Genomic DNA, 13,702 nt, shown 5'->3' with positions numbered 1-13,702 from the left:
AATCACTTGGACCAGGGAGGTGGAGATTGCAGTAAGCCGAGATCATACCACTGCACTCCATCCTGGGTGACAAAGTGAGACCCTGTCTCAAAAAAAAAAAAAAAAATTGAGTTGTATATGATGTAACTCAATGTGTATGGAAACTAAAGTGGTTATATAATATCTGTAATGAAAGCTCCTTCTGTGTGAATGTTTTTTGTGGTTTTAAAAAGGAGCTAGCCAGTGCTTCCTAGCAGTATTTTTCTTCTGAAACACCAAAGACAGTGTTCTGTCATGTAATGTTTTCAGTCTTTGTCAGGCCAAATATTTCTTATGTAATCTAAGTAGAATGTGCCATGTAGTGGCTAGAGAGCTGAGGGTTTTTGAAGTCCTATCAGCAGTTTATATGACCTAAAGAACATCTTATTAACTGTGAGAGATATATTTTCTACACTGTGGTTGGCTTATCATTGGGACTAAAACGAAGTGGCAGTCAGCTGTCCCTGACTTGAACATTAGTAACTGTCTGGAATTTCCTCCTGGGCCGTTTACTCCACCATTCTTTTCTTCTCCCCCTAGCTTTGATGGCCTTTCTGTTTGACCTGAAGGCACTTGTGGACATGATGTCCATTGGCACACTCATGGCCTACTCTTTGGTGGCAGCCTGTGTTCTCATCCTCAGGTGAGTCACCCGGTGGTTCTACGGGGTGTACCATGCATGGGGGACTCTGGGAGTGAGAAAATGAGCCCTCGCTCTCCTGGCTTCCTGGGAGCCAGCAGTCTCACCAAGGGGAGAGGTCACATCTATCAAAATAGTAATGAAAAATAGAAGAAGCCTATCTGGTCTGTAGCAAAGAATCATATGCAAGTTGACCACGAGTGATAGGTTGGCCTAATCTACGTGAAAGGCCATTTCTCATAATGTCTAAAGACACTTAAAAATGCTGTGCTTTTTGTTCCATTAATTCAGTTGTTAAAATTTTTGTGCTAAAGATTTAACCAGAGGCGCACATAGATGTATGTAGAGGATGTTTTTGGAAAAGGTAATTTACGACAGTGAAAAAATGAAACTAACCTGAATATCACTAGAGGAATGGTTAAATAAATGAGGCTACATTTATTCACTGAACTCTTCTACAGCAAATAGAATGGTATTTAATTTTATGGAGAAATATATCCATTTGAGGACATAAAACTACAGTATATGTAGTGTCTGAACTGTCTCAAATAATAAATTTACATGGAGAAATCATATATGCCTGTATAGCCGTTATATGCCTGGGTGAAATTGTACCAAAGTGCTAACAGTGATTAACACTGGCTGTTAGTATTATGGCTGGTTTTGAATTTCTCCTGTATGCTTTTGTGCATTTTTTCTCAGTGAGCATATTTCTTTATATGGAGGGAAAATGTTACTTTCAAATATAAGTAAAGGCTGCCCAGAAGGAGAAGAGGCCACACTGAAAAGCCTGGGGCAGACACTAGGAGGAGAAGTAGGCTTGTATTAGTCCATTCTCACACTGCTAGTAAAGACATACCCAAGACTGGGTAATTTATAAAGGAAAGAAGTTTAATTGACTCATGGTTCCGCAGGGCTGGAGAGGCCTCAGAAAACTTACAATCATGGTGGAAGGGGAAGCAAACATGTCCTTCTTCCCATGATGGGAGGAAGGCGAAGTGCTGAGCAAAAAGGGGAAAAGCCCCTTAGGGCGTGGTGGGGGACACCTGTTGTCCTAGCTACTCAGGAGGTTGAGGCAGGAGAATCACTTGAACCCAGGAGGCAGAGGTTGCAGTGAGCTGAGATCACACCACTGCACTCCAGCCTGGGCAATAAGAGCGAAACTCGGTCTCAAAAAAAAATAACAAAACAAAACATGAAAAACCATCAGATCTCATGAGAACTCACTTGCTATCACAAGAACGGCATGAGAGTAACCACTGCCATGATTTTTGAATTACCTCCCACTGGGTCCCTCCCACAGCACCTGGGGATTGTGGGAACTACAATTCAAGGTGAGATTTGGGTGGGGACACAGCCAAACCATGTCAAGGCTGATGTCTTGATATAGGCTATACAGGAGGAGGATAAAATAATAAAGGACAATGGCATGCAATGGGTGTAGACGTGGCAGGATGGTCAGATGAGCTTGTCTTGGTTTAGCTAGAAGAATCAGTAGGGAAGGATGAGGCCAGAAAGACAGATTGTGATGAGGCCTTTGAAAGCCAAACTGGTGACTGCATTATTTTATAGCTGAAATTTACCCAGAGTTTCTGTGCTGTTTTCATGAACCGCATTTCCTTTGGACATAGATAATTTCAGAATAATCATCCTTTTATTGTGATTGCCTTACTTTACAGTTTCACTTTCTTTTGCCGTCTAATATATGACTCTGATTAGGTAACTCCTGGGGGAAATTTGGGTATTTTGCTGCAGATGTTTTCTCGAAAAGGTTTGTGGCCTGACTCAGCATGCTCTGGGACTGGAGTCATAAGTGTTGATTTACTTTACACACTATCACTCTGTATGATGTCTTCCTTAAGGCTTTAGGTGCTGGTTTCACTTGGGCCAAATGTCTGTTTGAGAATAAAGACACAGATGTCTGTTTGGGAATAGGTACCAGCCTGGCTTATCTTACGAGCAGCCCAAATTTTCTCCCGAGAAAGATGGTCTGGAATCGTCTCCCAGGGTAACCTCGAAGAGTGAGTCCCAGGTCACCATGCTGCAGAGACAGGGCTTCAGTGTGCGGACCCTCTTCTGCCCCTCCCTTCTGCCGACACAGCAGTCAGCTTCTCTCGTGAGCTTTCTGGTAGGATTCCTGGGTAAGTTGTCTTCTCTGCTCACATTGTACAGACCCAGATGTGTGTGGGTAGAGCTGGCGTGATGTGAAAGAGAACAGAGAGCCTCACATTGCCCTAGAATATATTAGCAACCACCCTGAAATTTTCACCTAAAGCATCACCAGTCGTCGAGATCATCTTTATATTACCTGTATATATTTATTGCATCTTGATAATCGAACAAAAGAGGAAGGAATACTTCAAGACGAGAGTGACAGAAGTACAAACTGGCACATACGTTAGAGGTTAGGATGCCCTCTGGGTGAAAGCATCAGGCTACGTACCCGTGCCAGTAACTTGACTGACTGGAACCTGATGGAATTGTCCAATAATATAGGACATCCTTGTTTTATGTAACACACAGTTACGTAATCATTCGTGTTTTCAGTGACATTTATAAAATGTCGCCTGTGTGCCGGGTACTCCACTGGGCACCTGGGATGCCAAGAGAGGCGGTCCATACTCTCACTGGGCTTTACAGGACAGGATGATTGGTGGCAAGTAGGAAAGCACAGGCTTCTCAGAGCAAATAAGAGGTGCCCCTAGAGCAGACTTGATGGTCAGAGATGGGGTGGTGATGTCATTCTCCGAAACAAGGAGAAAAGATGCAGATGATATATTATTTGTGTACGTGAACAGTCTGTATTAGTCTGTTCTCATGCTGCTAATAAAGACATACCTGAGACTGGGTAAATTATAAAGAAAAAGAGGCTTAATGGACTCACAGTTCCACATGGTTGGGGAGGCCTCACAATCATGGTGGAAGGTGAAAGGCACATCTTACAGGGCAGCAGGCAAGAGAATGATAACCACGCAAAAGGGGTTTCTCCTTATAAAACCATCAGATCTCATGAGACTTACTCACTGCCATGAGAACAGCATGAGGGAAACTACATACTGTTCAATTATCTTGCACCGGGTCCCTCCCACAACACATGGAAATTATGGGAGCTACAATTCAAGATGAGATTTGGGTGGGGACACAGCCAACCCATATCACAGTCCATGTTTGCAACAGCTTAAAATAACCAGATGTGCCATTTCCCATTTGAAAAAAGGGAAATATCCACCCCTGATAGCATCCTAGTCTGAAAGTAACCAATGAGGACACAGATGGCACGTGGGCAGATAATGCAAGTCAGTAACACCAAGAGGGGCGGTTGGCTTCTAAAGAGGGGAAAGTAATGAGTAAATAAGCAATGGTTCTTAAATCCATGCAACTGGACATCTCTCTTCTCCATGAAAAAGAAGAAAGAGCAAGGCGAAGACTCTGTATTTAGCTAAGTAGATGTGTACAGAACTCAATGTTTTATCAGAACATACTGTATTGCACCAAACAATCTGGGTGGAGCGCGGATGCTGACTGTGTTATCTACACATCCCCCTGCAGCTTTTCTCGTGTTGGGCCTGAGTGTCTTGACCACTTACGGAGTTCACGCCATCACCAGGCTGGAGGCCTGGAGCCTCGCTCTCCTCGTGCTGTTTCTTGTTCTCTATGTTGCCATCATTCTCACCATCTGGAGGCAGCCCCAGAATCAGCAGAAAGTAGCCTTCATGGTATGTGTAATGAGGATTAGAGACCCAAAATACTGTGTTCATTTTCTCTGTATAATTAGTTTGATGTGTTTTTTCTTTTTTCTTTTTTTTTCTTGGAGATGGAATCTCTCTGTCGCCCAGGGTGGTGTGCAGTGGAGCGATCTCGGCCTCCTCTGCCTCCCGCGTTCAAGCACTTCTCCTGCCTCAGCCTCCCCAGTAGCTGGAATTACAGGCACATGCCACCACACTCAGCTAATGTTTGTATTTTTAGTAGAGACCGGATTTCACCATGTTAGCCAGGATGGTCTCAAACTCCTGACCTCAAATAATCCACCCACCTCCGCCTCCAGAGGTGCTGGGATTTTACGTGTGAGCCACCCTGCCCTGCTTATTTTTGTGTTTTTGTGGTGATGGGGTTTTGCCACATTGGCCCGGCTGGTCTCAAACTCCTGACCTCAGGTGTTTGAGACCTGCCTCAGCAACTCCTAATGTGGTTAGCCAGTGAATGAGAGTGTCAGAATCCTTCGATATGTTCCTTTTTGTGCAGAATTCCTTCTACATTGGTCCTCTTACTGCCTTTTCAAAAACTTGGGTATGTTCCTATCACAATATTATTATATATAATAGTAAACAAATTTCATGTTAAAAGAAGTTGTAATATCAGAAAAGTAGGGTGAATATTTTTAGAAATTCACTGCCCTCTCCTAAGGACTTTGTTCCCACCAAAAGCCCTTCCTCTGGGGCCGGGTGTGGCATCTCACACCTGTAATCCCAGCACTTTGAAAGGCCAAGGCAGGAGGATTGCTTGAGGCCAGGAGTTCAAGTGCAGCCTGGGCAACATAGTGAGACCCCATCTCTACAAAACAAACACATTAGCTGCGTGTAGTGGCTCATTCCTGTAGTCCTAGCTAGTCAGGAGGCTGAAGTGGGAGGATCACTTGAACCCAGGAGTTCATGGCTGCAGTGAGCTGTCATAGTATCACTGCACTCTAGCTTGGGTGACAGAGTGAGACACTGTCTCTAAAAATAAAATAAAACTAAATTAAACATTAAAAAGATAAGCTCCTCCACTGCGAGTTAAACTATCCTGTCCCATTGGCGCTAACAGTATACTGGCTTGGGCTTGTAAAGGGCTTCCTGGAAGGATGTACCTGGGATAACCATATGTATCCCGCATTTCAGAGGTATCCCCTGTGTGTGTCTAAATTATTTTGACGGTGCAGGTGTTACTGAATCTTACAAATCCCCTGTTGCCTTGAGCTTTAGTAAATACTCTAAGATGTGATTCTCCTTTTATGGTCTCTAGAAGCGTGGTTTTAACTGTGACTAAGGTAGTGTGAAAGTATATATGCCGAATTAATTGCCGCACTGTTGAAATATGCTTCAAAATATGAGTATGTTCAAAAGGATTGTTTTCCCCCTTAGGTTCCATTCTTACCATTTTTGCCAGCGTTCAGCATCCTGGTGAACATTTACTTGATGGTCCAGTTGAGTGCAGACACTTGGATCAGATTCAGCATTTGGATGGCAATTGGTAGGTCTTTTAATGTTGGGTTCTCTTTCCTATTTTATGTGCTGTGATGAGAGAAATGCACCCTCTCCCCCAGCCTGGGAATAAAAGCTTTTTTCCCCCCATTTCTTTCTTTCCTGATTCTTAGGGATGTCTGAGTGCTTTTCCAGATGTTTTCAGATGCCTTTTTAAATCAGTATCTCCCACTAACCCAGTAGAACCATGTCGGCTCTATTTCTTTCAACTTACGGGTGAAAAAAATGAAACCCAGAAAAAGTCATTTTACATCAACCAAAAACTCACAATGAATTTTGTAAAATAGAACTAAAACAGCAAAATGCCTACATGTCTGCAGTGATCTTAGGAGGGTACTTAAAACATTGCCTCCTGATCCCCACACAGTGTGGCTGTTAATAAACAGTTGCTTTGCAGACAGTTCTTTGGATTCTCCTGGTGACAGTGACACGTGTAAGGCATATCCGTGTCCCCTTAGTTAATACAGGGCGTACTTTCCAAAATACCTGACCTTGACTCTGATAATTCATCACTTGTATTTAGGGTATAATTTGAGACTTTATTCCACATATCATTTTGTTTACAGTATTGACTTTTAAGAACATAAATTCGAAACCAGCCTGGCCAATATGGTGAAACCTTGTCTCTACTAAAAATACAAAAATTAGTCGGATGTGGTGGCGCACATCTGTAATCCCAGCTACTCTGGAGGCTGAGGCTGGAGAAACATTGAACCTGGCAGGCAAGGTCACAGGGAGCCGAGATTGTACCACTGCACTCCAGCCTGGGCAACAGAGCGAGCCGCCATCTAAAAAAAAAAAAAAAAAAATTACTGGGTGAACTTGTACAGTCTCCTAGCATTTCCCTGTCACCAGGAGATTTAGGACTCAGGGACACAGTGGCTCCTTTTGAGAACCACATGGAAGGAATCCACTCTGCTACAATAGAGTGAGGCCTGGGCATGGAAAACCCACTTACCCCTACCAGAAGTTAGGCTGGTAATCGTAGGGATCACATCCATATTGTTAGACTCTCATTATTACTAAATTAGGGAACTCAGGAAATTATTGGGACTGGTTTCATTTGCGCCTTTAAAATGCAAAGTGAGGGCCAAACGCGGTGGCTCACACCTGTAATCCCAGCGCTTTGGGAGGCTGAGATGGGCGGATCACCTGAGGTCAGGAGTTCGAGGACAGCATGGCCAACATGGCGAAACCCCGTCTCTACTGAAAATACAGAGATTAACTGGGTGTGGTGACAGGCGCCTGTGGTTCCGGCTGCTCAGGAGGCTGAGGCAGGAGAATCGCTTGAGCCCAGGAGGCGGAGGATGTAGGGAGCCAGGATTGCACGACTGCACTCCAGCCTGGACGACGGAGTGAGACTCTGTCTCAAAAACAAAAATAAAAATGAAAAGCAAAAGTAAACGCAAAGTTAGGAGAAAAAACAAGTAATCCCAAATATGTATTCAATGAGTTGTAGTGTGAATGACATTTCATGATTTACATATCCGAAATATTCTGGAATCAGCCTCATTTCTTCTAATTTGATTCTTCTTAATAAAGGCAAATCAGGAAATTAAAAAAAAAACATAAATTAAAATTTTTCCATATAAACATTGAAAAACTTGTTGAGAGCAAAATACAATCTATAAAGTTTGGGTCTTAACAATCGAGAGGCACATTCTACCAGGAAAATATTGATCAAGGACATCTTCTGTGGGGTATGTTGTATTTGCATTTCATTCTTCTAAAGCAGCGGTCTCCAACCTTTTTGGCACCAGGGACAGGTTTTGTGGAAGACAGTTTTTCCATGGACAGGGTTGGGGGTGGGTTTGGGATGAAACTGTTCCACCTCAGATCATCAGGGATTAGATGGATTCTCATAAAGAGCACGCAGCCTAGATCCCTCACATGTGCAGTCCCTTCTATGAGAATCTAATGCTCCCTGCTCTGACAGGAGGCGGAGCTCAGGTGGTAATGTTAGCAATGGGGAGTGACTGTAAATACAGATGAGACTTTGCTCGCTCACCTCCTGCTGCTTGGCCTGGTTCCTAACAATAGTGGTCTGTGGCCTGGGGTTTGGGGACTCCTGTTCTAAAGTACTACAGAAAAGAAAGAGAAAAACTCTGAAGTTCTGTGTTTAATTCTCCACCTCTATAACTTAAAAGTCATTTTCTGACATACCTGAAACCTTGATTTTTTTTTCCCCACCCCAACAGGCTTCCTGATTTACTTTGCTTATGGCATTAGACACAGCCTGGAGGGTCGTCTGAGAGATGAAAATGATGAAGAAGATGCTTATCCAGACAACATTCATGCAGCAACAGAAGAAAAATCTGCCATTCAAGCACATGACCATCACCCAAGAAATGTTAGTTTACCTTTCATATTCCATGAAAAGACAAGCGAATTCTAACACTTGCAGGAGCAGAGCTGGTCATCGTGTTAGCATACATATCCTACGCTGAGTAAACCGTGACCGGATGTCATCAGCATGCTAGTTTAACATGGGTTTGCTGCATACATAGTTCACACTAATTTATACTTACTTACCTGGACAGCATCTCCTCAGATGGTGAATTACATGCCCGAGGAAACCTTCTGAGTGGAGGTTTCATTCATCAGTAATGAACAGCCCCCAAACAGTGGGAGTATGTGTACGTTTGTGTGTATGTATGTATCTATGTATATGCTTGGGAACATGAGTGTTAAAAGTTAGCTGGTATTTTACTATTACTGTGTTACATTTTTCCGGTGTCGTCATTAATCGGTGGCATATACTGCACATACTGAAATAGAGGTAAATCACTGAATGTAAAGAGGTTTCGTCTCTGCCCCCTGCAGTTGGGGAAATACTAGTAGCTTCACCTTGTTTGACTTCATTAATGTCAGTTTAGGGGATGCCAGAAATGCAGTTACTCATCATGGTGTCTGTCACTGGTTAGGGGTAAGATGAGGGGATAAGGAAAGAGCCTTTTCAATAAGTTGTGAGTGCCAACAGTGGGTTTAATGCAGTTTTTTTTTTTTTTTTTTTTTTTTCCTGTGAGGTATGACAGTTTGCTCACACCTCAGCCAATAGGGTGTCAGCTTCTGCTGCACTGCACAGGCCAGGAGTGGCATTCCATGTCACTAGCTGGCCTCCCTTTGAACTTTGTCTCCTTTGCAAACAGTGGTCCTAAAATATGAGGTCTTCACTTGATGTGAATGACATATCCCCAGTCAGGGACTTAAGAGAGGCACTGTGACTTACTTGGGACCCTTGCAATTAAAAGGTGAAGATGGTCACCATGGCCAGAAAGCTCATGGAGTGGCTGTAATGAGAATATGTTTGAAGATCAGAGAGTTAGACCAATGCTTGAATAAGCAAACCCCAAGCATCCGTTTCTAAAAAGTCACTTAAAATAAGCCAACAGACTCTCCCAGACCACACAACTTGTGGAATGATTCATCCTTTTTCCATTACTTCCTTAATCACAATTTAGTTTTTTTCTTATCCTTGTCAGGCACAGAGTTCGCTTCTTTGTTTCTGTTTCTTTTGTCTTTTCCTAGAGATGAGGGGCCTACAGCAGCATCATGCAAAGAGGGAAAGACAAAGGGAAAGAAGAGAAAATCCCCCTGTTGTGATATGAACATGCCTATTCCAGTATTAAATGGCATCTGGCCCAATTTAAGGACTTTGGATTCAATTTGCCTCTGATGTTTCTTTTGGAAACATTTAGGAATGTTTTCCTCCCCCTACTCCATAAATTGTTTAGCACTTTTTATTCCATTTGCTTTCAAATGACCACACTAAGCCCGTTAATACAAGCTCCCGTGTTAAATATAATAACCCATCAGTGATTGGGGAATCAAATATTTTGGTTAAAAAAACACGGTTATTTAAAACTCTAAACTAAAAAAAAATTAAATTGAATTAAAGCTATATAACCACAGTTACCCTTGTAAATGAGCAAATAAATTTTTCCGTGTAAGATTCTCTCATTGTTATATTTTACTTTTTAGGCTTCCCTAATAGCGGACTATTTATTTGCAGTGTGTTTTGCTTCTCATGAACTATTTTTTGTACAAATCATTAAACAGTTAATTGGATGAGGCTGGGTGACATTTCCCGGGACACCGTGGCGAACATTACCAAGCATGCTAGCTGGCCCACATAATCCAAAGGCAAGGAAAACATTTGTTTTCCTCATGGGTCTTCCAAGAAATCAGCTATTTTATTGTTGCCATTAGAAAGCAAGTTGCAGTGGTTTTGTATAGCCAAGAGTTTATTGTGATTAAACATCAAACAGGTAGAAAGCCTGGGTTTCTGGCTGCTAGTGTTACAGCATCCGTGACACAGAACTCATTACGGACATTCCACAACTTCCAGGGTGCACATGGTAAAATCTGAAGCCCAGAATTTTCTCTCAAGCTGCATGTTTTACTGGAGAGAAGGAGTTGGATAAGCACAGGATCGGATATTTTGGTAGGAACTGTAGGCATGCTCAGAAATCCTTGCTGTTGTCACAGTACACTGAAAACACGTTTGATTCTATACTCAATCTAGAGTAGGCCCTTCACGCAGGAAATGTGAACAATTTTTATATATGAACACTCAAATCTTTTACTGTAATGCAATCAAGAAACTTGTTTAGAATGTGATAGGCAGCTAAAACTGTTAGGCCCACTGTGCTCAATTTGAAGCGGAATTCGGTGAAAAATTATTTTTCCACATTGAAACACTTTGCAGACACAAATATATATGAAAAAATGCTTTGTCAGCCACTGTGCCTTTTTTTCTGTGAAGACTCAATGGATGTGTGTGTTTCTATGTTAACAGTTACGTATGTATGTGAGTGTATAGATATCTGTGTGTGTGTATTTCAAACGTCAGTGTATCAGTAAGTTGGGTTTATGGTGGGCTTTGGCTATATCATTATGTGGGTACCAAACCCAACTGCTGTGGAGAAAAATTAATGTTTGATGTTGATAGATATGCTTATACCTAATTTTTAGTTTTTAAACTATTTTAAAATATACTATGATTTTATATGTATATTTCCTATAGATAGACCCTTTAAGAAGTATTTATAATGTTTCTAATACGAAGTCACTCAGCTCTAGTGCATTATAGCAGGTGCTTTGTAATCTGGAATGGAGAGGAGGTGGGGGCATTTGGGGATTCCTGTTTACTTGTTCCTGCCACACCTTTTCCGACAGATCTGTCCTGGTAGGTGTTTATTAGCAAGTCAGTATCACCAGCTGTTTGGCACCTTTCTGTTTCTACATTTGAATTCATAATGTTTTCAACTACATTTTTTTTTTAATGTCTCAGAATTACCTAAATGTTTTGTGGAGTTTTGACTAGTAATCAATCAAAATTATATAAAGTCTTCTCCAGTAATGAAGAAATACATATGCAAATTCTTTCATGATTAAGTAAAAGCAGCTTCAATTACTTTTCTACCCTAAGAAATATATTCTCAGCATTTTCAGTGAGAATTTCTTCTAATGGCACCTCAATTTTATACTCTTAAAAAAAAGAATAATTTGTGACTTACCACCAGAGGGCAATGGCAGTCCTACATTTAAGAATAGAGCTATGCAAACTCTATTAAAAACTGTGAGGAAAATTTATATTAGAACCTTTGATATATACTAAAATACCGATTATCTGAATCACATTTTCCCCAGAGATAAACATTGAGAGAACTAAAGCCATAGTGTCATTTGAGAGAGATATATATGAAAAAGTAACATTAATATATAGAACTTTACCATTACCAGCCATGGTTGATAGAAAATATTAGTTTCAGAATTATCCTCCTTTAAAAAATAAGAGACTGTCTTCTTTTAATTTCTATGAATAAAAATTTTTTTAAAACTTTTACATTTTAAATATTAGTCAAAATACTTTTAAAGTCCTGAGTGCTTACAGGTAGTTTTAAAAAATTTTTTAAGGCCAGGCATGGTGGCTCACTCCTATAATTCTAGGACCCTGGGAGGTCGAGGCAAGCTGATCGCTTGAGCCCAGGAGTTTAAGACCAGCCTGAGCAGCATAGCAAGACCCCGTCTCTACAAAAAATACAAAAATTAGCTGGGCGTGGTGGCGCACACCTGTCGTCCCAGCTATTGGGGGTGCTGAGGTGGGAGGATCGCTTGAGCCCAGGAGAGTGAGGCTGCGCTGAGCTGAGATTACGCCACTTCACTCCAGCCTGGGCAACAGTGAGACCCTGCCTCAAAAAAAAAAAAAAAAAAAATTTAAAACACTTTAATTAGAATCTATTTTTATCTATTTTCTAAATTTATTTAAATGCTTAGCAGGGAGCATAAGGAAAAGCCATCGGCCTCCAGTACCCATGATGACAGAGGGAGCACTTGAGCCTTGCTTTCCCTCCTCTTAAATCAGGGCGTGTTCTGACATTACAAACCACATGATGAAATCATGCCAAGATTCTGACTCTCCCTTTCCGGTGATGTGGCTCATGATTTCTCCTAATACGCTTCAAGCAACTGTTACTTACCACGAAAAATACAGTTTCCACAGGGCTTTAAAGGATTGAGTTTAGCATGTGTATCATGGGTTATTAAAGTTCACGTGATTCGTGTGAAAATTAACTGTCCTTTTTGCTAGTGCCAAAACAGTGCCTTCTCTGTACACTTTACTTTTTTATAAAGTTATCCCACATGTCCTTAAATATCAAGGGGGAAAGGATGGATATTTGCATGGCAAGTAATGCCAGCAAAGGTCATTTTCATTTTTTAGTCATATAGATGTGAAAATAAGGTTGCTTGACTTTATGGTTTTGGGGAGATTTTTTTTTTTTCCTTACATGATTGTATTTAAACACTTTAGCCTTCCGGTTTCTGGATTTTGAGAAGCCTGATCTGTTATTGTTGTGGTTGTTGGTATTTGTAATGTTCATGATTGTTTATATATACACAGTTTAGTCTTACTGATTTCAAATGCATTTTGTTATTGCTCAACCCAGTTGGTAACCCTGTTTGCTGGGAGCACTATACTTAACTTTGATTCACCATGGCTGATGCCACTGCCATGATCGCTGGGTCTTAAAGAGCTTTCCCTAGCCACTGACAGCCCGGTGGAGGTCATTGTCAGGGCCCCAGGCTGGTTCCAGGGTCAGGCAGCCTGTAGAGCATGAGCATCTCTCTATCTGTGGCTACCCTTGTTGGGTGGGCTCTTAGACTGATGGGGTAGGATATGAAGTGAAAGCCTTCAAATGCAAGTAAGGTAGCTTGGGCTCCTTAATTCCAAACGTCCCATGAGTATATCAAGATGAATAAGGACCAAGGGACCTCTGTGACTCATGGAAGGGCTGGCTGTTTCCGGAAGTAGCTTAGTGGGACCTGGTCTACAATTTATGCACATGCACTGACAGCCTTGCTGTGCCACGTGTCTCACCAAGACCCAGGTGGGAAAGAGCCTCAGGTTGCCAACAGGTTGGGTTTCTCTGGCCTACACCTGATTAATGGGCCCTTTATCTTTGGTGTCCCCTAGGAGTGTCCCGTTGTTTTATTGCTTTATTCTGTTATTGCAGTACTTACTAAAAATTGTTGATAGGGCCCAAAACCCTACAGAAATTCTATGTCTGTAAAAACCAACAAAGGCATTGGACTTGTGTGAATGTAAAGGGTTTTTTTAGTAGTAATTTTAAATTTAAATGTCTTAAGTGATCATCAGTGTTCTTTTTACTTACAAAGTTGGATTCTTTTTTAGAATTTGTAATAAATAAAAACTGCTGCTTTACCACTGTAAAATATGCTTTCTGATGTGAGTGTATTTTTAAAATAAATTTTAATATGTAATAATATAGAATGCAGATGT

At 41.4% G+C, this 13,702-nt stretch overlaps 1 protein-coding gene across 13 annotated transcripts in view; it reads left to right on the top strand.

Annotated features, from left to right (window-relative positions):
* Positions 1-12,123, top strand: part of LOC105463735 (solute carrier family 7 member 2) — a 72,827-nt gene extending 60,704 nt beyond the window's left edge. For all 13 annotated transcript variants that reach the window (XM_011711004.2, XM_011711005.3, XM_011710996.3 and 10 more), the window contains 5 exons: positions 559-661; positions 2,594-2,799; positions 4,208-4,374; positions 5,779-5,887; positions 8,097-12,123. In XM_011711004.2, the coding sequence (XP_011709306.1) occupies positions 559-661; positions 2,594-2,799; positions 4,208-4,374; positions 5,779-5,887; positions 8,097-8,293 (782 nt within the window). In that variant the 3' untranslated portion in view covers positions 8,294-12,123. The remainder of the gene's footprint in view (positions 1-558; positions 662-2,593; positions 2,800-4,207; positions 4,375-5,778; positions 5,888-8,096) is intronic.
* The last annotated feature ends 1,579 nt before the right edge of the window (positions 12,124-13,702 follow it).

The sequence above is a fragment of the Macaca nemestrina genome, chromosome 8 (assembly GCF_043159975.1).
Source record: "Macaca nemestrina isolate mMacNem1 chromosome 8, mMacNem.hap1, whole genome shotgun sequence".
NCBI lineage: Eukaryota > Metazoa > Chordata > Mammalia > Primates > Cercopithecidae > Macaca > Macaca nemestrina.
This window is presented reverse-complemented; position numbering and strand designations above follow the sequence as displayed.